This window comes from Cryptotermes secundus, unplaced genomic scaffold (assembly GCF_002891405.2).
Source record: "Cryptotermes secundus unplaced genomic scaffold, Csec_1.0 scaffold653, whole genome shotgun sequence".
Classification (NCBI taxonomy): Eukaryota; Metazoa; Arthropoda; class Insecta; order Blattodea; family Kalotermitidae; genus Cryptotermes; species Cryptotermes secundus.
Window position 1 is genome coordinate 715,539 of NW_019736406.1, and position 26,839 is coordinate 742,377.

Here is a 26,839-nt window from a genome sequence, read left to right on the forward strand (position 1 = left end):
ACGCTGTTCACGAAAATCAGCCATTGCAAAAACGACGATCACACATAACAGTTGTCCCTATAAACTCTGCCGAAACTAGTCCTTACCTTCTGAAGCAACGGTAGTCGGCTTATGGACTCAGGAATGTCAGCTCTATGCGCTCATAGCGTCAAAACATGGTACTACAAAAGCTCTGCCCACAAAAAAATTAGTTTGGTTTCTTTTGGGTACCCCATCGTACACCAACTTTCCATGTTCCACTTATTTCTTTGTATAAATACCCTAAAACTGTGTAACATTATATTATCATGCTTATATAGGAAGCCAGGAGAGTGTAGTTGGTATAGTGACTGGCTACAGAGTGGACGACCGAGGGGTCAGAGTTCAAGTCCCACTAGGGTCAAGAATTTTCTCTTCTCCACATTGTCCAGAACAACTCTGTGGCCCGCCCAGCCTCCTATTCAATGGGTACCAGGGGCTCTTTACCTGGGGGTAAAGCTGACCACTCAGCTCCAACTAGTGCTGAAGTCAAGAAAATGTGGCTCTATATATTCATCCTCCCATACGCCTTCATGGCACAGTGCTTAATTAGTTACGCACAGGGATAATTCTTACCTTTTATTTACGTGTTTTGGTGCAATGATATACTGACAACCCACAGTTCAAATAATTTTCTTGTCCAGCTATGATCTGGCCCCAAGGATGCTGGATTTGACAGATTCAACCTGCACATGTTAATATCTCCGTCCTAACAGAATCACCCACTTTCTTGTAGTTTAGGTACAGATGAGACTGGCCTGTAATATTCCCACTTATTTCCACGCATCTGACAGATGCAGAATATGTGAATCCAGAGTTCACCTTTCCATCAAAGCTCAGACATATGGTAAAGGTAGAGTTGCCTGTGCACTTAATTAATTAAGCACTATGCCAAGAGAAACATAAAAGGAGTGGAGGTATATCTCCACCATTCTTGACCTTGGCACTAGGTGGAGGCAAATAGTCAGCTTCACACCCTGGATGCTTTACCCCCAGGAAAATCATCCCCCCCCCCCCCCCCCCGACCCACTTGGTNGTGGACCCACTTCTGTCCAGCTACTTTTACTATTAATGTGCTATAAATAAATGTTATTATTCTCTACTGTTATGAACATATAACTGATATGAATCCACAATAGGTTTGAAAGTGCGGTCATTACACATACTTGATGCTTGATTGTTTTATTGGTTTGCAAAAGTATGTCTATGCTATTCTGTATCACACATACATGATGCTACCTAGTAATGCATGATAATGAATACACATATACTAGCAAATTCAGACTGTGCAATTTTATCCTACTTTGTTCAGACTAAACCATTATGGCAGCACCATTCCAGCTAAATTATGAAACTGGAGAAATGGTGTTTCTTCATAAATATTTCACACATAAAAATATTATATTCATACAAGTACATGGATATAATCTTACAAACAACTTTCATCCCCACCAAGAGTATACATGTTCATGTGCACATAAACGTACATATTTACAACCACAACAATCAATCATTTGAAATATAGCTCACCTCAGGCTCAGCCTTTATTACGCAAGGCGATGATGCTATGTAATCCTCATCACTTCTCTCACCAATGGAACCTTCTTCACTCAGATCATCCACATTGTTTTCTACTTTTATAAAAATAGTGTTCTGCTGTAAAATTAATAACAGAAGACAGTTCTGTTAGATGATACAATTCATATGCTCTCAACACAAACGCAAGAGAAAAGACAGCATGAGCAATATGGAACTTCTAACATCCTAATACAAAGGCTATTCAGAAAGTAACCTTCAGCAAGCTGTTAGCAAAACAAGCAATTAGAAAAAAAATCTTGCATACAAAAGAATACATACATGCTTAAGCTACTTCTCAACGTAGTCATTGCTGGAATTGTGACACTTGTTTCATGGAATAAGTTTTTCTGTGCCTCTGTCAAAGAAGTCTGTCGCCTGTCAGATCAGCCACTTCTTTTGCACCTGCCATCAACTTAATGTTGCAGCACTGTGACTGCAACCAGATCTTCACATAGGTAAACAGGCGGCAGTCACTCGGAGTGAGATCAGGGCTGCAAGGCGGGTGGTCAAAACAACTCCCAGTTGAAATGCTCCAGCAGTGCTTGAGTGTGAGCAGTCATACTCTTATGGAGACACACACTGTCACAAAGGAGCACTACACTGGATGTCAGCATTCCATGCCTTTTGTTCTGAATGGCCCTAAGCAGTCTTTTTTAGTGTCTTGTAATACACTTCTTATGTTATTGTGGTCCTTTGCTGCATATATTCCACCACCAGCACTCCTTTCCTGTCCCAGAAAAGAGCTGCCATCAGCTTTCTGATAGGCAGATGTTTGAACTTTTTTTTTGGATTGGTGAATGTGTTTCCACTGCTTTGACTGCTCTTTGGTTTCAACATTCACAAATTAAATCCAGGTTTCATCACCTGTTATTTGTACAATGTGACTTGAGAAATTCATTGTCATTTTGATAGTATGGCTCTAAAAAAGTCAAAGCTGAAGGAATTCTCTGCATTTTGTGTGCACCTGTGATCATTTTCAGAATCCATCTTGCACAAAACTTATGACAGCCTATCCTAAATGTGATAATCTCACAGAGAACAGTACATAAAATTTGTGGAAATGCACACAAAAGTTCTGAAATTGTGAAGCACCATCTTTCACAGATCTGTTGGTCAATACTTTGAACAAGATACTCACTCATTAGACATGGCCAACCACTTTGCACTTCATCATGAACGTTTGTTGGCCAATCTTTTAACATTCTACATCACTGTCTTAAGTTCCTTCACCCATTACATTTTGACTATAAACTGTGCATAATTCACTATGGATTTCTGCAGCACTCATGATTTTAGTACAAAGAAAGTTGATAACAGCTCAAATTTTGCAGCTGGCAGGATTATCAATCACAGGACACATCATAACTCACTCTACTGGACAAGAACAAACACTAGGTCACCAGTTATGTGATGATTTATAAGGCAATGAGTCATGTGACACTACCTTGTGTGCATGAGCTCTGCCCTCTTCCTATATTAGTTGACTAAAATGAATGGAAGTTACTTTCTGAATAGCCCCTGAACCATTAATGCACAGCCCCAGGAACAGAACAGGGTGCGCCCATATATAACACTACAAATATTAGCAGGTGAAAATGGTATCTGACCATTCCTCTTAACACAAAAAGTTCTGAGAGAAGAGAAATAAAGCAATGCCACATGCTGGAACAAACTAATGACTCTTGTGTTAATGAAGCAACCAACTTATAAGCATCTTCCTTTGGCATTGTTGGTACAAAATCTGTTAGTTAGTCTGTCAGGTTCAATCTTCATGTAAAAAATTTTTTAAATACCCATGTTTTTAAAGCAAGTTTGATAGCTGATTACTGAATTACTCATAAGACAGTACACAAATGACCAGAGTTTGGCATTCAATCTTGTTCTGTGAGTTATGGTGAACCTATTGGAATGGAAGATGTCAATGTGCGGAATCTGAAGGGTCGCCAAATTTTCTCTCATAAAATTTCCCTGTGCTCACTTAATCAAGCACCATGCCACGAAAGTGGACGCATAGATCCATGTATTCTTAACCTTGGCACTTGATGGAGGTGAGCAGTCAGCTTCATGCCCCTGCTACTTCACCCCCCAGGGAAGGAGTCCCAGGTACCCATCAGATACGCTGGTTGGGGCCCACAGACAGTCTGGATAGAAGAGAAAAACTGCTTGCATCATAAATAGTAACTACAGCAATTACCATAAAGGAAGACAAAACGCAGTGGAAACCACTGTTAGTATTGCTCAAATTAAGGCTTTCTTTCATTTTACACTCAATTTCACTGACCTCAAGTCAATAATCTGTGTTAAATTTCCTCAATTTCATATTTTCCTTAGTTTCGTGTTCAAATCTACTGTTCCTGCAAAGACAACTTAAACTGACATTTCTTCATATTACAATCCCACTTTGCTGAACCACATAAACCGAAAGCCATGCTACTGACATACCTAACCCTTTTAATACATACAACTAGGTTTACAGAATTGAGAATATGGAAAATTAATATTAACACATGCTTGCCACAGGGGTATGTGGTAGCACAGTTGGTTGGGGCACTATGCTACAAGCCAAAAGGTCACAAGTTTTCCAATTGACCTAATCCTTCCAGCTGTACTATGGTCCTGGGTTTGACTCAGCCTCCAACAGAAATGAATACCAGAAATCTTCTTGGGGGTAAAGAACAGCTGGTGCGTAAGGCTGACAACCTCACCGCCATGTGGGAGCCTTGAACTCTCATATCCACATGGGCCTCCAAGGCCTGTTACAGGGATAGCTTTACAGTTTTCCCTTTTTTTTTATGTGCTTGCCACAAAATAGTTTCTTTGGCCAATCCAATGAACATGATGATAGAATTGTTTTATGTGCACACAAGCACAGAAGACTCACCGTGCTCTCCATCAGAGCAGGATATATTCTTTAAATTCTCTGCAATACAATTTTTGGTACTCTCGTTGTGAAAAACTGCCAGAATCTTTTAAGCATAGGGTTCTGTAAGATTGTGGCCTACAAGAAGCCCAGTGATACAGCTTCACAGTTCTAACACATGTATCTAACTTAGAAGAACATTTTCCCACATTCTGAAAGGAAACATGTTAACATAAATGGTATTTAATCAACTCTCATTCCATGAAAATATATTTATGTTCGTATGAAAAGAACATTCACAGTGCAATACAATGCAGGTACATCATGCACATATCTTTCTAACATAGTCTCAGTGGCATGAACAAAAGCCATCGCACTTCTAGAACACCTCTCTATTATCTTCATGGGGTGCATCCTGTTGTGTGTTTCACACGCACGCATATATATATTTATATATGTATGTTTTTTCAGTTGTACAAGACCATCATCAGGCAGTTAATACAGGAATACATACAGTCATTGAAATAATGATATGGATCAGTATACCAGTGCAATGTGTCATATTATATAATAACAGAAAATTGTGTCAAGTTTGTATTATAAATATGTATAAAATAGAAGATACATAAAATAAAAGATAAAAAATTAATGAAATATATACCATGTATCTAAAGCATTAGGGGATATTATGTTACAGAAATATTAAATATATTAAAACTATTAAGTGTGAGAGGTTACGAATATGTATGCCTGGTTAATTCAATAAGGTTCCGATGTAGTATTGGGCATGTTATGTCATTTGTGGATATTTTGTTGTTAGAAGCTTTCTATGTCGTAAAGCCAGGTCATAGAGCCCAGAGACAAGTTTCTATGATATACAGGTTGTTAATGTGTAACGTGTGGGGTGTGCAAATTTCCGATATGCATAATGCAACAACGATGAACATTTATTCAGCTGGAGTACCTGCTTACAATCAGATGGCTCACTGCAAGCAAAATATGTATGGAGAGGTATTTCAAGCCTTTGCTTTTGAGAAAGACCAATTCCTGCCCAGATATGTCACGCAAAACTCTCACTGTTCTGATCTCCTTCACTTTAGATGTATACTGGGATTCACTGCAGACTGCACACAGGAGTTATTGTGAAATGCATGAAACAGGGGTCTGATATGTCTCTGGCTGTTGCTGAGAACAGGAGTCTGTGGAAAGAGCAGTTTTTACAACAGTTTCTAAGGGCTGAAAGGGAATGAAGTGTTGCATTTTAATTTACTAAAACAAAAACATCAGAGCAGGTCATTGTAGAGATTAAAGCTACAAAAAAACAGACCAATGTGCACAATGTGTAGCAAAAGATCTGTAGCCACATTGTTTACTTACGTTTCAATTAATTATAAATATTCTCAATTTTTATATGTACATACATTTTTTCATTTTTCCACTACATGTTTCACAGAATGTGATTTCATGAATTCCACTCTGTTCTACCTGCAGAAGTAGTTCCAATGTTCCTACTAGTTTTACCAAATAAAAATTTGGTTATTCTTTATAAACTCTCCATTGTGCAGACCAAACAATGGGCAGTTTGGCAACGTAGCCCTTTCAAAGAAAAACGTACATTGCAGGCTTCCAAATGGTAACATAAAAATTCTGAACCAAGTGATAGAAGGCAAGTTGTGACAAAACAAAAGTTAATGGCTGAATCACTTGATGAATTACGAATTATGGCAAACCAGACAAAAACATTACAGCAAATAAAAATACAGCTTCAAAAAATCAAAACTGTGACCACAGACTAGATGTGGAACTGATGGTACGATCATACAACAAAGTAAACTGCACGATCAAGAAATATTTTGGCAAACAAATGTCAACAGAAACGAATACAAATATACACAACATAAAAGGGAAAGGAACATTGCAATGCCTTTTGGCCAGGGGGTTGAAGAATGTCTCAAACGACAGGGAGATGCACACATAAGACTTCTAAGAACTTTACTAGGTATTAAAAATTTTCATCACACACGAAATTATGATGCCAAAGAAAAATTAAATGTTTAAAACAATATTGGTAGAATTTTTAATGCCACGAAGTTGGTTCCCACATATATGGAATGAAGGCAACAAAAAAATGCACAGCAGACAATAGATCATTGGTGCACAAACTATGGAGGGCCAAAAAACGACGGAAAGACCAAACAGTACTACAATTCTGGGACCTGGCAACTATCATACAGATACTTGTGTTTCTAATGATGGCATTTCTTGGTTTTCATTGTTTCCATATTGTACCTACAACGTGCATATGTCAGTTTCATTTATGTCATTCGTCACTGAAAATACACCAAATCATTTCCTTCCACACTACATACTAGTATGTGTAATATTTACGAACGCATTTGTTTATTCGAATTAAGATTGGCGTCACCGCAAGCATAACTCCATACACCTCGAATAATCCTCCATTGTGTACACATGGCATGTAACATAAACAATTTATCTGAAAAAAATATCCCGTGGAAGACAATATTTCCCGTAATTACTACATCGCACCTGCTACTAGCGTGGAGCAGCATTATTTAAGACAGTGGTTCTCAAGGGGGATCATATGCCCCTCCCAGAGGGCCATGCCATATTTCGGTGGGCAACACGCAAAAGTCGGAAAACTGGGACCCATGGTAGCTGTTAAGTGGGCTACGAAAATTTCACTTCTAAAATAAAATTATTAATAATATAAAAATAAATAAAAATGTCAAATGGTCGGTACTTATATTAACACAATAACTCAATATCCTTGTTTTTGTGTACCTCACTTAGTAGAGACAAAACCTATTGTACTTAAATGACAACCTTAAATCTGGGAATTCCAAGTACTCGTAAACAGGTACTCGCCTTCTAGGAGAAGGCGAAGTCCTACAGAAGAAATTAGCTGGAAGAATTATCTTCTATTTTCTTACATATCTTCTGCTCCTATCATGAGTTTTACCGCTACCTTTTACGTAAATTTCAGGTGTTCTTCAGTTCAGTATTCGTAGTGTTTAGAAGATAACCTTTTTCTGCTCAAGTTATAGTATTGTGGGCGTTCCCTACTTTGAAGGTAATTTACAAACTCCAGTTACTATTTTTGGACAACTAAGCATTATAGTTCATAATATGAACTTTCATCGCAAATACACTAGTACTCGTAGCTTTCAATAGAATTTGAATACCCTCCCTTTACAAAAGAAAAATGTTGTGAATTGCTTACAGCAGTCTTGTATTTATTTGAAATAGAATGGCTTCCGAAGTAATTTCTATAAATACTGACTTCCATAATTTTCCACATATTTAAAAATTAGAAATAGGGCAGTCATAAATTTTAAAAACTCAAACTGACAAAAACTGTTTGTTCCCATGGAAAAATTTGCTTGGTTTATATTCAAAGGTATAGATACACTTTCAATGTTGGTAAAGTACATATTTATTACAAATATTACATTATTTGGAATGTTCTTGCGGGTAAAGGGCGGCTGACAACCTTACCGCCATCTATGAGACGATTGTCTAGAAAATGTGGGAACCTCAACATCTCACAACCCTATGGCCCTCCACGGCCTGTTACAGGGATAACTTTACTTCTTTTTTACTTACATTTATTATAATTATACAATATGAGGGGTGGGGCCACAGAAGTGAATGAATCTCAGAATGGGCCACGAGCAAAGAAAAAAAAAAGTTAAGAACCACTGTTTTAATACATGCCACAAATTACGAAGGCAACTCAACTCTAATCATGGATCGATGCATGCGGACTAATAATTCAACACTGAAAACTGCACAACAGAATATGAACTATCGAATAGTTTGAATATTTAAATGCATCCGATTTGCACCTTGCAATGGAAAACCGAAAGCTACTGTAACCGTAAATTCCTCGCTAAAATTATTTAATGGTGGTCATGACCACATTATACATTGTTTTCACACCCTGAGAGTCGCTCCTACGGCGAGGTACCATCCCGGGACTGTCTAGTTGTAATTCAACAGAGTTCCCCTTAGGGTTATGGTGCCACTATTGTCATTAATGTCGCCAGTTTGCTCATAATGTTATCTTCCGTGAGTTATAGGGAGGTATTGTAGCCACGACTATTGCTCGACTATTGCTTTGACCCAGGGATACGAGTGCTTTGGATATGGGAGTGGAACACACTTCGGGGTTTATGAATCCGGGGGCTCCAGAACACACACACCGTGTATTGCACTTTTACATTAAAATTGCTTACAGTTAGTGACACTCTTTACATAAGTCCTTCAAGTTAGTCGCTCCGTCACTCTTAACCTTTTCACACCAAATCGCTCCCAGCTCGCTGACCATACACACCATTGGCTAGCTGCCCGCTCCCTTCCGCGTTTTCATTTCAACTCTGCACCTCCGCTCCCTATAACCGGCTGTCTCCTTTTTTTAAAATCTCCCCAGTGGGCATAAAACAAAAACAAGAGAAAGCCAAGGGTCGAGCCCGGATTCTGTCCTACATTTGTTTGTTTCGAGATGTCAATCATATACCTTTTCAGGTCTCCAAGGCACCCGAGCAGGGAAACCAAGATCCCTACTACTAAACAATGTCAACCCATGGATTTATGACACTAGGAGCAAATTGGCGACGTTAAGGACAATATTGACACGCTAAGCCTAAAGAGGATAATGTTGAATTACAACTAGACGGTCCCGGGATGGTATCTCGCCGGAGTAGCGGCTCTCGGGGTGTGAAACAATGCATAAACTGGTCATAACCATAATTAAATAATATCCAGCGAGAGACCTACGGTTACAGTATTTTGGAAAATCAGTCCTTGCTTTTATTCTGAATCTCCCAGGAGGAATGTCACCCTAATTGCGTTTGGTTCCTTACTTAATGTGCGTCTTGTAACGATAAAATCTGAAATGAATGTTTGAAAATAACATCCTTCCCAGACAAGCTAAATGCTGGACTGGCGCCCATTATGAGAATCCGGCCGTAACCCTTTCCAAGTGATGGCCACTTAAGGGTTGTAACCGGGTGTTACCTGTATGTTAGAGATTAAGAGGCAGTCGGTTATAAGGAGTGGAAGTGGACGGTTGTTGAAGTTTAGACAGGGAACAAAGAAGTGAGTTACAGTAAGGGTGGCGAGTAGTGTGTATGGTCAGGGAGCTGAGAGCGAATTGGTGTGAAAAAGTTATGATGACTCTGAGAGGGTTGCTTGGAGAACTAATGTAAAGCTTGACAATCACTTTACGCAATTTTAATTTAAAACAGTAATACATGGAGTTGGGGCACGCGGTAGCGTAGTTGGTTGAGGCACTATGCTACAAGCCGGAAGGTCGTGGGTTCAAGTCCCCATGAGGTCACTGGATTGTTTCAATTGACCTCATCCTTCCGGCCGCACTATGGCCCTGGGGTCGACTTAACCTCTAACAGAAAAAAGTACCAGGAATATTCTTGGAATATTCTTAGGGGTAAAGGGCAGCAGGCGAGTAAGGCTGACAACCTTACCGCCATCTGTGAGCTGACTGTCTAGATAATGTGGGACGTCTCACCACCCTATGGGCCTCCACGGCCTGTTACAGGGATAGTTTTACTTTTTTCTTTACTTTTAATACACGGTGTTGGTTCTGGAGACCCTGTAATTCATAAACATCGTAGAGTGTTCCCTTCCTATATCCAAAGCACTCGTATCCCTGGGTCAAAGGTCTCATCTCGAGCGATAGTCCTGGCATCTGTACCTCGGTGGTCGACTGCAATACTATTCCCTCCTGTGGATTTCGTACACTCCGATCGTTTGCGTTTTCTCTTTGAAATCCTATTTTAAGGAAATAAGACGTACAGTTTAATTTGAAAACCTCACGCTGGTAACTATGTCCATCTCTATCTACAGCCACAGTGATCCGTAAACCGTTGAACCGGGGAATCAGCCGACATAGCAGCAAGCAGAATAAAGATCGGTACGGACCAGATCAGATTTATAGAGCGGCTTTGTGATTCGTTCAAAGGATCGATGGCCTTGGCACTACATTTCTTTTAATTCGCTTAATGGGGGGTGGAGTCCAACTGGGTCCACTCGGCACGGCGGCCACTGATTGGCCTATTGTAGCCTGCCCCGGGTGATTATGATGGAGAATTTGGTGGAATGAAGATTGGCAGGGGAAACCGAAGTACCCGGAGAAAACCCGCTCCAGCGTCACTTAGTCCACCACAAATCCCACTTGACCAGACCCGGGATCGAACCCGGGCCGCCGCGGTGAGAAGCCAGCGACTAACCGCTTGAGCTATGGCGCGGCCTAACACGCGTAATTAGTTCAATTACCGTGGACCAAATTCAGAAAGTATCGTATAATTTATTTATGTGATGCAAGCAGAAGGGGGTCACTTTCAACGCCTGTTATAAAGCACAGTAAGTTTTTGTTATCTGTTTACAGTATTCCTATAAATGTATGCATGTACAGAAACTGATGTGAGGGAATCAGCGACACGACTGCACTCTCGCTAGCGGGGAAAGTCACAGTAGTCGTGGAGAAAGGATCCATCCGCTCTACGCTAGCGAGAGTGCGCACGTTTATCAGCGCTGATGAGTCATTCCGCTATCGGCAGTTACAGCAGCAATCTGTGAGAAATGTTGTATTCAACGCACGCTGCTGCCAGGTTTCCTCGATGATTGAACGCCCTGTATTTTGATGTCGTTACAAGTTTCCTTTCTTTCTAGGACACTTGCCTATATTCTAGGAAAAAGGAAATAAACACAGAAGGGATGGGTACCATGCAGTGAAAACTGCCGAATAATTGGGCTATTGCAGTCTATCAAATTCGAATCAAGAGAAAACAGAATAGTACAATTCGCTTTATTCACAAACAACCCACATTCAGGTTTTGTTATTAATTCAGAAGTCATCATGAGAACATTTCATGTGTATCCAGAACTTCTGGATCACGTATCAGCTGCAAGCGTGGGCTGTGGCGGCACGTTTCCGCCTCGTTGGTAAGCACGGATTATCAACAACTCGGTGCCACAGGCAAGGATATGTAAAATTAACATCGGAAAGGTATGCATGCACCATCTGTGTATCACACACGGAGATCGGGACGAGGGTGTTGGGAACGGTAGCCCAGTCGGCAAAAGACTTCCACCATTCCTTCCTCCCTTAACTTCCGCCCAGTATTACTTACATCATACCTACAAGTAATTTTGAAGCCCCGATGCTGCTTAGGAACTAAACTTCGTCTTCAGGAAAACTAGTCCTCACGTTGGTTACTCATAACTAGGGACCGGATATTTATGCCCTAATAATCCCTTAAAGGTTAAATATGTATGCATTTATGCATGAAACACTTCCGAAATATGCACTAAAATATGCACATAAAAATTTATACCAAATATTAAAATTGATTTTACATTATTTTAAGACCAACAAATCAATATTTAAGTTCATTTTATGTAATCACTGAATGATTCACTTACAATAAAAAGCTATACTTAAATAGAAATCATGCAACAAAGCCAACATATTTCATTACAAATTTAAAAAACCAATGGTACTCACATTTAGCTCTCAGAACTTTCAACTGCTCTTCTGTTGCAGTTCACAATTACTAAATGTTCTAGGTTTTCCACAGTTAGTCGCCTCCTATTGTCTCGTAAGATGTCCTTATAGCGGGAAAAACTTCTTTCCACCTTACAGGACTTAGGGACGCATGTAGAAAAGCTGTTATTTGCTCCATTGTTAGTGATTTTTTACTTGGCAGTTCAGTACGTTTACCGGCTAAAATTTCTTCAATTTCACAAATTTGTTCATATCTTGGATCTTTCGAAAGAATGCTGTGTACTTTTTCCTTTACTACTTCACCAACCCTTCCAGGACCGAATTCAATTTGGAAAGAGTGGTTTTGAACCCACTTAATGACTGATACAAAGTAGTATTGCTTGCCTCCAGTGAGGAAATGGCGGATGGAAGATGAGAGAAGTGAGCAGATATATAGGAAAAATTAATTTCTAGTTCTGCGTTTTTAGTACATCTTGGGCAGTTTGAATTGATGCTGCACTTTTGGGATCAAATGTATTCACGACATTCCTGTTTCCAAATGTTCGGTATATAACTCGCTGCACACAGCCACGTGCCCCAGCGCGTTAAAATTGGTACTGGCGGAAGCAAAACACTTGGTGCTACTGCTTTAAAGGCTTCTTTTCTGTATGGCGCTTTAACAGATACCTTCTTCACAGAAGACACCAACTTGTCAACACGTGGAGAGTTTATATGAATTGTTTCTGCAACACAGTGCAACCCATGGGCAAGGCAAGTCAAATGTGTCATATTTGGAAATATAACTTTAAGAGCAGCACCGGCTTTCATCATATAACTTGTGGCATCAGTCACAAAGAGCCACGCTGATACTGAATGCCATTCGGCCATAGTAAATTCATGGATTTGATAAAAAATCCGGAAACTGCGGAGCTATTTGTGGTTTCAAATTGCTCTACCGCAAGAAGATATGGGGTAGATTGTTCATTCTTATTAAGGTATCCAACTTTTCAGTTTGCAATAAACCGTCCCTCACAATCTTGTGTTTCGCCGATTGATACCCACACAAAATTATCTTCAATCTTATCTCTAATGCTTTCAATTGTAAGAGCGTAACACTGCTTCACGTAATTTTTGCGCACAGTAAATTCATCCGGCACTTTGTACTGTGTATACTTCTCTACGTAGTTTCTCAGAGTAGGATTGGTTAGTTTCCACAGCGGAATATCTGCCGCTAAAACGGCTTCGCATAAATCAAAGGAAAACTGTAAAAAACTATTATTAGAAAATTCACTAAGCAATTCTTGAACAGGAGAACTTTTCGTGGATTTAATATCAATATTCTCTTTGTGTACTCGTATATTAGTGTTCAAATGCTGAAGAACTTTAAAGCGTTTTTCACAGCCAACTGTTTTCTCACACGCTCGGCAATAAAGAATTTCGTTATCCGTACTTATCATCTCTCCTTCGAACTCCAGCTGATACAGCTCTAATTTCGTTTTCTGACTTACTTTCACTTTCGGCATGACTACAGAAAGCAAAACAAACTTAACTACAGACCAGTCACCACTAATTTGAATGGCCCCCAACTTCAAATGAAGAAGCGTAACGAACCTCATGGAGACTTCGGAAATAAATAAGTGAAGTCCCTTATCGGTTGAATAGTATTACGTTGATAGCGGCTACATGTGGACGCTTCCAAACCCCGTCTATAATCACATTCAATTATGTGACAAAAATATTAATATTTTCAAAGTATGCTGTTTATTAGTTGTGTTTACGGCTACCGAAATAACTTAAATACGTACAATATCCTTCTAAGAGAATAAAATACTAGCATCTTCACAGGTACAATGTATATATTGTACTTATTTTTAAGCCTGGACTTTCTCAACACAATTCGCACTGGATGTGGTTGAGACAAATATTTTGGGTAAAACACGGCCCCAGTTACAGCATGCAACCCCCCCTCCTTCTAAATGCAACTGAAATCACTGCCTCGCTACTTGTTGCTAGAAGTCTTTTCACTTCTCACGCACAAACCAGAGGCCAGGAACAAACACGTGGTCTGTAAGTGAATAATCCGGTCTTTGTCTCACATTCCGTTCAGATCACTGGGCAGAACCATTACAATAGAATTCATTTAACTGAAGAGCTGCTACGCGATATTACTTTGTGCCCTGTCCACTTTGCTACAGAATTAGCACTACTTACGCCTGGTTATTGAGTTTCCCTGAATTACATCTGATCTACCTGTGTCGAACCAAGAGGGGCAGTTGATCCATTCGCCCCTTCTTTCCTTTTTTCAGGAATTTAATTACCTGTACAATGTAAGGGAACAAGGAGCCCTTTCTTTCGCTTCTTCCCCCCCCCCCCCCCCNACCAACATCAACTGCTACGAGCATGTCGACAACGAATCCGGTATCTTTTCTATTCTGGGGCCGTAAGAGCATGAATCGCACTGGGGACCATGAAAATATACGTTGATTCTAAATTATTGTCGGGGTTTCCGTGGCCTATAATTTTTAAACTGGAAAAAAAAACTAACTAAAACGGCTTAAAGAATATGAATAACTCAAAAATGCATGCCACCATTCAGTCCAGAAGCTTTGGTCTTCTCGTCTGCTGTCCAAAAACATAAAAATTAGAATATACAAAACTATAATTTTGCCTGTGGTTCTGTATGGGTGTGAAACTTGGTCTCTGACAATAAGGGAGGAACATAGACTGAGGGTGTTCGAGAACAGGGTGCTGAGGAGAATATTTCGACCGAAGAGGGATGAAGTGACTGGAGGTTGGAGAAAACTGCATAATGAGGAGCTTCATAACTTGTACTCTTCTCCAAGTATAATTAGAATGATCAATTCAAGGAGGGTGGGATGGGCAGGGCATGTAGCACGAATGGGAAGAAGCTGAATGCATATGATATTGGTGGGAAAGCCAGAAGGAAAGAACCACTAGGAATACCAAGACGTAGTTGAACAATATGGAAATGTATCTTAGAGAGATAGGATGGGATGTTATTGACTGGATCGATCTGGCTCAGGATAGGGACCAATGAACTTGGTAATGAACCTTCGGGTTCCATAAAATGCTGGGGGAACTAAAAAAGTTTCATTTGGCGGCGTTGTATTCGCCTCATTAATATCTGGGAGTAAATATGACGTCATACCTCAAAATGGCGACTGTTCAAGGGAAAGCAATGTGCTTACTTTGGTTTTTCGAAACAAAGTCCGTTATCAAAACGCAACTTCGTTACAGAACTCAATATGGAAGAGATCCAGCTTTAGATAATGTTATCCGACGTTAGTTAAAGCAGTCTGCTGCGACGGAAACAGTTATACCGCAAATGCTGGAGAACACTTGGAGTGAAACTGAATACTTCTTGGACATCCTACGTACCGCAAAAGGCTCGCATGTTGAAGTTGTTAGTAATCTGCAGTATTGATTCTACCAGAAATCAAAATTCGAGTTACACTTTCGTATTCCGTATGCAGTATTTTTTTTTGTTTGAAAATTATAGGCCACAGAAATGTTAACAATAACTTAGAATCACTCTGTATATCGTCAGTAATAAGGGACCGGACGCATATTACATCTAAACGTTGCACATTGGGCTCTGTCATATGTATAGTATTTCAGAGTGATTCCTTCAAAAGTTTATCAGGCAGGCATATTAATCAATGTACATTTGTATTCCTTCCTCTCATTAAATTCTGAGCCACTCAAATGACTGACATGAAATTCAGAACACATGTTGTAGAACCAGAGGTCACTATGACGACATATTAATTTAATTCACTAGAAACGAGACGCGGCTCAGTCAAATAGATTTTTGTCGTCTATCTATATATCTATTTATCTATCTATCTATCGCTCTACAATCCTTCTGTTGGACCTTGGCCGCTTTTTCAGTTTCTGAATCATATACACAGTCGGTAGCACTCCTTGGAAGGGGGATAAGCCCGTCGCAAGGCCCCTACCTACACAGAGAACAACACGAACACAGAGTAAACGCACACAACATCCATGCCTCGAGTGGGATTCCAACCCACGATCCCAGCGTTCGAGTGAGCGGAGAGACCGCGCGACAACTCCGATCGGGGTTTATGTCGTCTACACATAAGAAAGGAGAGAGAAAAGGTGAGTTGGGGGGGGGGGGTAAAAAACAGTGTCCAGCTTTCAAGGTTCCCAGACCTTCTGTTGAGGGTTCGTCAGGAAATGAAGAAGGCAGAGGTTTGCCATGTGGATTTTATTATGAGCAGAAGGTGAAGTTTGGGTCGTGGGTTTTACTGCTTCTGATGGGAATTAATTTGAATATTAAATTTGAAGGTGCTGCAATTTTTATTTAACATCGGGTGGGTTACACATGAAGCATGCGGTGCAATGCGGAATTTGGGTAGCAAACTCAGAGTTTGCTCGAGTAAAACGACGCAAACCTTGATTGAGTTGGCCAGTCGTAGGTCCTTCCGGATACAAACTGACTTCCAGTCGGTACTGCGGCATTAGATACACGAACCCTGACCTTAGTCCTTATTTGACTGTTGTTTTAGTTGCATAATTATACAGTTCGTTCCATAAAAATGTGATGTTTCTCTTTCTTGTTTTCCCATCTCGGGCTTGAAGCTGTAAGGAAACTTGCAGATATGTCAGTTCAAGCAAGGAACAAGGAAACCTGCAGATGTGTCAGTTCAAGCAAGGAACAAGGACACTTCCAGATATGTCAGTTCAAGCAAGGAACAAGGAAACCTGCAGATGTCAGTTCAAGCAAGGAACAAGGAAAACTGCAGATGTGTCAGTTCAAGCAAGGAACAAGGAAACTTGCAGATGTCAGTTCAAGCAAGGAACAAGGAAACTTGCAGATATGTCAGTTCAAGCAAGGAACAAGGAAACTTGCAAATGTGTGAGTTCAAGCAAGGAACAAGGAAACTTGCAGATGTGTCAGTTCAAGCAAGGAACAAGGAAACTTGCAGATGTGTCAGTTCAAGCAAGGAACAAGGAAACTTGCAGATATGTCAGTTCAAGCAAGGAACAAGGGAACTTGCAGATGTGTCAGTTCAAGCAAGGAACAAGGAAACTTGCAGATATGTCAGTTCAAGCAAGGAACAAGGAAACTTGCAGATATGTCAGTTCAAGCAAGGAACAAGGAAACTTGCAGATATGTCAGTTCAAGCAAGGAACAATATTGCGATGGAATTTCTGGACTTCGTTCGATTCTTCATTCTCGCGTCTTTCAATTGCTGCAAGAGGACATTTCTTAATCTGACTGCTCTTCGTTACCGTTTTTTTCTTTTGGCGCTACAGCCCCAATTTGGGCCTAGGCCTGCCTCCATGAAACTCTCCGTTTCACTTTGGTTTACTAGATCTTAGACATTCGGTAGGACTCCTTGGGCGGGTGATCAGCTCGTCGCAAGGCCTCCCTACCTGTATACAAACGCAGGAAAACGCACATACACACAAACATTAAATATCCATGGCCTAAGTGGGATTCCAACCCACGACCCCGGCTTCCGAGCGAGCGAAGACAGTGCATGCGTAGGACTGCTCAGCTACCGTGACCGGCCTCTTCGTTAACAATTAGCTGCTATATACTGTGACAGTGACAAGGACAGCAACCACATCCCTGTCTGCCTGTGACTCGTATCAACGCATATTCTTGAACACATTTAATCAGAATCATGCACGGAAAACCTTCACTAACAGCTACAAGGGTAGCGTAGTTGGTTGAGGCACTAGGCTACAAGCCGGAAGGGCGTGAGTTCGAGTCCCGATGGGGTGGATTTTTTCAATTCACCTATTCTTTACAGCCGCACTATGGCGCTGGGGTCGACTTAGCCTCTAACAGAAATGAATACCGTGAATATTCCGGAGGGTATGGGGGGTAAAGGGTGGCCTGTACGTAAGGTTGACAACCTCACCGCCATCTGTGAGTCGATTGTCTAGAAAATGTGGGAACCTCGACGTTTCACAGTCCTGTGGGCCTTCACAACCTGTTACAGGGGCAGCTTACTAGGGCAATTCATATTTTGAACCATATTAATCCACAATAAAACCTTGTTTGCATAAATGGACTTTTCCGCATATCACATAAACAGCTTCAAGGATTCTTCTGAAATTCGATATGGAGTACATCACCAGAAATTGGGGGGAAGTCCCAATTTTCAGCCATGTTAGTTGGTAATCAGGCTTGGTTTACGTAAGGCAACAAGTGGACTTTCCATTTACTCCGTAAACGGTTTCACTGTTAAAATTCGATACGGGAAACTTTAACTAATTATCTTTCATTAAAGGTAAAAGGTTAAGGTATCCCTATANGAAGGATTAGGTCAATTTAAAAATCCAATGACCTCATCGGGAAACGAACCCGCGACCTTCTGGCTTGTAGCATAGTGCCTCAACTAGCCACGCTACCGCGTGCCCCAAATTATCTTTAATTGGTTTCATAAATTTTAATAAATCTCAAAGAACCCCGTTGACAGCTTTGTGTACTTAGTATGGAGTGTCCTTTCAAATTATTTGGGCAAAGACATTTACTGGAGTCGAATCCATGCATGTAGCAGCAAAATTAGTGACATTTGTAGGGTTGTCACTCTAAGAGGAATATTTTCGTTTTATGTTGCTTCATTTGAAATAAACACGGTGCGATAAACGGTATTATAATGTAGTATATGTGTAAACACACCATCAAAATATAGAGAATGTACAGGTATACCAACAAACGAAAAGGTAAAGCTGTCTTTGTGTTTAACCATCATGCCATGAAGACATAAGGGGGGAGGTGTATAGATAGGCCCACACATTCTTAACCTCAGTACTAGATGAATGAGTGGTTAGTTACCTTCACACCCTGACTGTTTCACTGTCAGCATCCACTGGATATCAAGGGAGCTGGCCTCCTTGAAATGTGTTCTATCTGAATTTGGATCGGACAACCATCCTGACATTTTCGTGGGTTTCCTCGATACTTCCTGAGAATGATGGGATAGTACCTAAATAATACCACGACTGCTTATTTCCAAATTATTCCCAAGTTATTTTTCAGTAATCGCCCTACTATTCGACGCTCTATAGCTTAGATGGATACAGCGCCGTAAAATAAACCTCAAACAAAATACCATAAGCTTGAGAGGGGCTGCGTGGGCCCCAGAACCAGGTTGGATACTGCGGTAAACATCCCTGCACCCGCTAAGAACCGAATCCTTATTCTCCAATCGTCCAGCCCTTATCCTAGTAACTACACTGCGCTACCCGTCTTTTACCTACATGCCAACAGAACTAAATAAACTCTAGTATAGATACGAGCTGGACGACCGAGGGATCGGAGTTCGAGTCCTGGTAGGGTCAAGAATTTTCACTCTGGGGCTCACCCAGCCTCCTATCCAATGGGTGCTGTGGGCTCTTTCCCCGGGGGTAAAGGGGCCGAGGAGTGGAGCTGACCACTCACCTTCAACTAGTACCGAGGTCAAGAAAATATGGATCTATACATCCACTCCCCCATACGCCTTCATTGCGTAGTAGTCTAATTAGTCCTAAACGACTATTCTCGATAAAACATGAAGAGTCAATGGAATCGTTTCACAACTGTGTCAGTGGGTCTGACGCTATGAAACAATGTCTCCAACGTCTCCAAGTATGCTAACGAAGGGTCGAAGCCACGAGCAGACGGATTCTGCGCCCCTGCATTCCATTATTGATCCCGCGCAACCGCTTCGTGTCCCGTCTCGACCCTCACGAATTCCCGTCACCGACCCTGCTGCATGGCCATTCGACATGCAAGAAAGGCGATTTATTGCATTTTATTTCCTAGCAGTTTACACAGGTAAGGAGATTCGTGTGACTTTTACCTCAAACTTTCATTCACTGTTCTTAAGACATAATTCTATATTTAACCTTTTGCTGTGTTTTAATACGTAAAAATGTGCATTATTTTGTGTCTAAAACATCACTGAGGTTGGGTCATCATCAGATAGTGACGCACATCTTGACGTCATCGTTAGAAAATTCTATTTTCAACACACAGGGGGTACTAAAATGATCATACAGAAAAATTCGTTGAACACGCACAACTTTAAACGTTCTATCTACTGAGATGTAACATTGTTTGGCACGGTAGCAGTTCATCGACGTTTCGAAGGAATATACTGCTTCCATTCTCCGGATTAAGAGTAAAGCAATCAAGTAGAGAGCAATATGAAGGCGGAAAATACATTTTTTATATAACGAAAGGATGGCTACCATCATAAGAGCATTATATAAATGTCAAGTAATCATTACGAAATTACTAGATTCTGTTTTCAAAGTAAGATGAGAACCAGAATTGTCATACCTGAGAATTCTCTAAGCATATTTGGCTTTTCTTTACGGTTGCCTGTTCAAGGCATGGCACAACCTCAAAGATATTTCAGACAGACAATACCATCACACATAACAAAACACGATAACACTGATATTAATGCCAGTTACCGTAATGTTTCAATCACATCATTTCAGCAGTTCACTAAATATCATAATTCAGATAATGGCATGATTTCTAGTAATTATCTCTCTAAAGTTTTTTATATTATACAATTCTGACGACAGCTGGCATGCTTTGATCTTTGATTTTAACGTATTTGACTAAATTATGACAGTTACAAACAGACAAGTGTCAGAGAAAGGGAGAACTATAGTGAGATTTGGCTGATGTTGGGCGTCATAATTTGGGCTCTGCATGGAATATTGATAGTGTGATTAAATTAAGGACAATAAACTGGGTAAGGCATGTAGCACGCAATAGAGAAGTGAGAAATCCATATAAATTACACATGAAATACTTGGGAGATAAGTTTTTGGTCTTTGTGGGTTATCTAATACCGACAGGATATCTACAATTCTCTCATAATACGTAGAAATTAAAAGCTATTTATATTCTTGCTTCGTCTTCCACAGCATTTACAGCCTTCCAGATTGTGTGTCTGTGTGATGCACAAAACATCTCTGGGGAAGACGAAGAATCCAGCAACAGCACCAGCAGCAGTAGCAGCAGACCGGAAGCAGAGGAAGAACTAACTACAGAAGTGGGGAAATCAAAACTTGTGGGGGTAAGTGCTTGCTGGTTACCTTAGTTAATTTCTAATAGACACTTAACACTCACAATAGAGAAATTAACCAACGAATCGGATGCATAGCTCTTAGTTCCTTATCCAACCTGACGCTTATCTCCATACTCCTTGTCCAATCCGGTGCCTAGCCCCAAATTCCTTATCCAACCTGACGCTTATCTCCATATTCCTTGTACAATCCGGTGCCTAGCTCCAAATTCCTTTTCCAATCTAAGTTCCTAGTACAATTGGATGCCTAACTCAAAGTTCCTAGTCCAATTGGATGCCTAGCTCTAAGCTTCTTGTCCAGTCACATGCCTATTTCTACGCAGTGCCACTGTTCAGGCGGTTATTTACCGGCTTTCCATTGCGGAGGTTTGACTTCGAATCCAAGTCAGGTCATGTAGGATTTTTGGTGGCTAACATGGCATTGGGGCAGTATTTATCCGAATACTTCGATCTCCCTTGCCAGTTCTCTTTTTTTTTTTTTATTGCTAGTGGGGTGGGACTAAGTCCCTTGTACTGCGGCCACTTCTGGCCTATTGTACCAGCCCCAGATGATAGGTGAGGGTGATTGTGGAGCAATTGGTGGAATCAAGATTGGCAGTGGAAACCGAAGTACTCGGAGAAAACCTGCCCCAGCGTCACTTTCTCCACCACAAATCCAACTTGATTAGATCCAGGATCGAACCCGGCCCCGCCCCCCGGTGGGAAGCCAGCGACTAACCGCTTGAGGTATGGCGCGGCCTCATCTTCCTTAACTTGATCATTCTAATTATATTTGGTGAAGAGTACAAGTTATGAAGCTCCTAATTTTCTCCAACCTCCAGTCACTTCATCTCTCTTCGGTCCAAATATCCTCAACACCCTGTTCTCAAACACCGTCAGTCTATGTTCCTCCCTTAATGTCAGAGACCCAGTTTCATACCCATACACAGCCACAGACAAAATTATAGTTTTGTATGATATAATTTTTATGTTTTTGGACAGCAGACGGGAACACAAAAGGTTCTGGACTGAATTTAATCTCCTCTTCATTTCCTTCTGAATGAAATTTTGATTTGTTACTGCCGTTCCAAAATATCTGAACACTGCCTCAGGTTGCGGATTGATAGGGCGGCCTCCAGATATGGAGGAATGTTCCGAATATAGTGAATAAACAGTCGCGGACAGCCGACAAGAGTTGGTCATCCCTATTAGGTGATGGGAATGGGGCTAAGAACTCCTCGCCGTAAAAAAATAAGCTTGTTATAAATTGTAACAGAGGGCCTCGGTGAATTGTTCATTACTTCAAAAATATTCAAAATCTGATAGCACTGATATAACCTTATGGTGAGAGCATTTCCATCTCTCGCTTGCTTGCTGTCACTATTTTACAGTCTGAAATGTTCTCAGTTTCTGTTTATATATATGTGTGTGTTTGTGTGTGTGATACGATAACAAATTTTAAATTCTCTCTCCAAGAAACGAATGCCAAAATTTAAACAGGGTAATTAAAAACTAAACCGGCCATGCGACGCCCGAGACTGCGTGTCTCCACACCGTAGTGCGCATGCGCGCACAAACACGTGCCTGTCACCCAAGCATCATTAGGGAATTGGGTGTGAGAGCTACGTTTTCATGTAGACTTCAAAATGATATGGCTATCCTGTTTGGCCTCCAATTTAATCTTTGCCAGGGCAACGGGACACGTCGCTCAAAAAGGGGGGGGGACAATCTCGTTAAAATCGGGACTTTGGTTCCTCCGATGTAGACGCTCCTAAACCGTAAAATTTTCAACAGCAGGAACTGCAATGGAAAGTCGAAAGTGCATGAGGTTCCAGCGGCCTGCACTGCCCGTCCTTGCAATATTCAGACACGTTTCTTCATGTTTCTCCAGAGTCTCTTTATAAATATTCATGCAATTCCAAAACCAGGATCTATGAAAAGAAAATACCAATAATTGAACTTTGATTTTTCCAGCCTGTTGTGTTTTACAAGTAGAAATTCTATTCAAGACCATCAACACAATGATCTTTTATTTTTACAATAATCTTTTATCGCTTTCAAACTTCTTTATAACATACCGTATTTACGCATGTATAGGCCGCACATTATTTGCCAAAAATTCAAGAGGAAAACTGGGGTGCGACTTATATTCGAAATATTCGAAATCACACTTCATTTAAAAAAATTATATTCATAATTAGTAATACAGGGTGTTCAAAGATCGAGGAAACCGGGGCAGAAAATTATTTTTTCTATAATTTCTGTCTGAAAATTGTGCTGCGGCCTATACACGCACGCGGCCTATACATGCGTAAATACGGTACTTAGGCGAAAACTATGTAACGCCTTAACCAACGCGAAGAATAAAACATTCGACCACTATATTTAGGAATTATGTCAACCGTCAACACAACAAATACCCAGTTTTAATTTCGATCTTTATTGCTGCTACATGTTTCGGCTGTACAAGACCGTCATCAGGCAGTTATACACAGGAATGCGTACAGTCATGGAAATGCCGACATGGATGCCCATCGGTGCAACGGTTGGTACTATATAAAACTGAGTATTTGTTGTGTTGACGGTTAACATACATCCTATATATATATATCTGGAACACACAACAGGATACAACCAATGAAGATAACTCGAATACTGTATCGCGTCTCCCTCTGAAGATGACCACACAGTCTGGAAGGCAACAGAGAAGTTCAAAAGACCCCCAAATATTGATATCGCCGACAAGACAATCGGACAGAAGCCAGGCAAAAAGTAACAGTGAAGAAACCATAAAGTTCGCGGAACATCTTGAACAGGTATTTACACAACATTCTAACATTAATCATAATGACAGTGAAACTGAAATCTTCCTGGAAATAGCACGTCAAGTGTCGTTACCTATCAAACCTTTCTTACCTAGAGAAGTAGTACAAGAAATTAAGAACATAAATCCACACAAAGGACCCGGTTATGTCCTTATCATAAGAAAATACTGAGACAATTTCCAAGAAAAGCAAGAGTATTGATAAGAACCATCTATATCAACATGCTCAGAATGGCGCACTACACGACTATGTGGAAATTCGCCCAGATCATAACGATACGTAAACCTGGGAAACCAGCCAATTAAATAAATTTTTATCGACCGATTGGTTTGCTGCCGGTCACGTCGAAGCTTTCTGAAAATTTACTAGTGAAGAGAATTAGAAACGACCTAGACCTGTCAACTGTTGCTCCCGATTACCAATTTTGATTCAGGGAAGGACACTCCACAATACAACAAACACACAGAATCGTAAACAAGATTGCAACAAGACTCGAAGAAAAAACATTGTGTGCAGCAGTACAAGGTCTGGCACAATGGACTACTATATAAAATCAAAAATATATTCCCCAGTCCATACTGCCTATTTTTAAAGTCATGCATCACTAAAATACACTTTCAAATAAAATATAAGAATTCATATTCAGAGTGCTGCCAGGTAAAGTCAGGTGTACCGCAAGGAAGCGTGATGGGGCCTCTGCTATACTAAATCTACACTGCAGACTTGCCCACAACAAAGAACATTAAATTAGAACCCTCGCGGGTGACACAGCCCTTCTAGCATCAAATACGATCCAGTGGTAGTATCACAACATCTTCAGCATCACTTAAACCTCCTCCAGCAATGGTACAGCAAATGGAAAATCAAAATAAACCAGACAAAATCAGCGAAAGTTAAATTCACCACGAAACGCATAACTTGCCCGCAGGTTACCATCAATAATATGCAAATACTGGTCCAAACCGAAGTAAAATATTTGGGATCATACCTCGACCAAAAACTGACATGGCAGATACACGTCAAAACAAACCGTCGGAAGTCAAATTTAAAACTACGAGAAATGTCCTGGCTTTTGGACCGTAAATCCAAGCTATCCAGAGAAAATCAGCTTCTATTATATACGTGCATAATAAAATCCATATGGACATATGGTATATAGCTATGGGGCTGTAGAAAACCATCAAACACGAAAATAGTTCAAAAACTTCACTCCAAATTCTTGCGCTCAGTAACTAAAGCACCTCGGTATATCTCCAACTTTACTATCCACAATGATCTGCAAATCCCATCTGTCATAGAAGAAATACGAGTACATATGTTGATTGTCAACACTGTGCAATCAAAGCACACTCGGACACAATACAGACTAGTTGTAGAAATTAGCAACCCACCAAATTTAAGAAGAAGACTGAGGAGACAGTGGCCGTCTGACCTACGACAAAACGCATATGACGAAGATTAAAACCATCACCATTCCTCTACAGGGCTTGTCAGAGTATCATCAGTGGATGACTTCTGTACTCAAGACACCGACTTACCGGAGTCGGGATAGCTCGGTCGATATATCAACGGGCTACGGGCTGGACAGCCGGGGTTCGATTCCTGGCAGGGGAAAAGATTTTCTCTAATCCACAGCATCTAGACCAGTTCTGGGAGCGCCCATCCAGCCTCCTATGCAATTGGTATTGCGGGGGGGGGGGCTTTCAGCAGGGGTAAAGCGGTCGAGGCGTGAACTAACATTTAGAGCCGAGGTCAATAATGGTTGAGCTATACCTCTTTTACTCCATACGTCTTCATGGGACAGTGCTTAATTAATTACGTACAGACACAACTTTACCTTTCATCATTTAAATTTGTACCATGTGAGAATGATTCAAAAGTAAGGGCGAAACATGTAGTGGATTACTGAGACATGTTAACTACTGGAGAGTTGTGTTTATGATACTGAATTTTTGACAATAACAATTGTTTGCTGTATCCCTTGTCACCACGGCTTGGCGCATGCTCAGATTGCGGATGAACGAGACGACATCGAGACATGGAGGGTATATCAAATAATTAATCACAAACAGCATACAAGGGGTGTTTTTCCAGTTTTTATGGTCGGGTGAGGGCTAACAGTCTCGTATTATAAAAAGTATTAACATGTTAAGAAACTGACACGGGTCTCAGACATGACAAATTCCTTGTAATAACAAAAGCATGATTAGGCAGTTATCCTCAAAAACGTTTCGAATCTACGGACCATTGGTAACATAGTGCAAACCCCAAAACCTTTCCTCCCTCCACATTTAAATTTTCTAGGCATCAACTTAAATAGAATAGAATAAAATTATTTATTTATTTAGAATGTCTTATTGTTTATACCATTTTTATAAAATGTTTAATGCCTGTTATAATGCATTTTCTAATCGCAAACGTTTAGAGACAAAAATAACCGAACAGGCGCTATAGGGTTCTGACGATGGTGTACGACACTCAGGATTAATGGGTTTTTGGACCTTGTCCATCGTCCGGTATTCTAAACACTAGAACACAACGTTTCGGAAACTGGATCTACGTAATTTCGAGTCCAAAACACTCGTTATATAACAATTTGGATAAACATATTTTGTAGAATATTAGAAATACTCAATACAATCAATACAATCTTCTAACGTTCTAACAATAGGGGAACCACTTCTGTAGGGCAGGTTTTTGTGAACAGTAACAACAGAATTAGCAGAGTTTCAGTTAGATTTACTGAGGACCGTTACGGATACCGGTCCAAAATTTCAGTCAGAATACCTGAACGGAAGTAGCGTAGTTAGTTAACGCACTGTGTTACAAGCCGGAAGGTCGCGGGTTCGAATCCCGATGAGGTCATCGGGTTTTTCAATTGACCTAATCCTTCCAGTTGCACTATGGCTCTGGCGTCCACTCAGCCTCTAACAGAAATGAGTACCAGGAATCTTCCCGGGGGGTA

General features: G+C 40.6%; 2 protein-coding genes across 19 annotated transcripts in view; one reads left to right on the forward strand and one right to left on the reverse strand.

Moving 5' to 3' along the window:
* Nucleotides 1-26,839, reverse strand: part of LOC111869888 (zinc finger protein 239) — a 91,948-nt gene that overhangs the window by 16,767 nt on the left and 48,342 nt on the right. For 2 of the 18 annotated variants that reach the window (XM_023861737.2, XM_033753586.1), the window contains exon 2: nucleotides 1,549-1,674. In XM_023861737.2, the coding sequence (XP_023717505.1) occupies nucleotides 1,549-1,674 (126 nt within the window). Of the gene's footprint in view, nucleotides 1-1,548; nucleotides 1,675-3,627; nucleotides 3,738-4,477; nucleotides 4,669-5,420; nucleotides 5,656-6,745; nucleotides 6,924-26,839 lie in introns of those variants that run through there. The other 16 variants (XR_002843756.2, XR_002843755.2, XM_023861750.2 and 13 more) reach the window with 16 other exon arrangements.
* LOC111869890 (lysosome-associated membrane glycoprotein 5) overlaps nucleotides 19,703-26,839 on the forward strand; it is a 36,492-nt gene continuing 29,355 nt past the window's right edge. Inside the window, exons 1-2 of the mRNA XM_023861751.2 lie at nucleotides 19,703-19,800; nucleotides 20,910-21,061. Of these exons, the coding sequence (XP_023717519.1) occupies nucleotides 19,752-19,800; nucleotides 20,910-21,061 (201 nt within the window). The 5' untranslated portion in view covers nucleotides 19,703-19,751. The remainder of the gene's footprint in view (nucleotides 19,801-20,909; nucleotides 21,062-26,839) is intronic.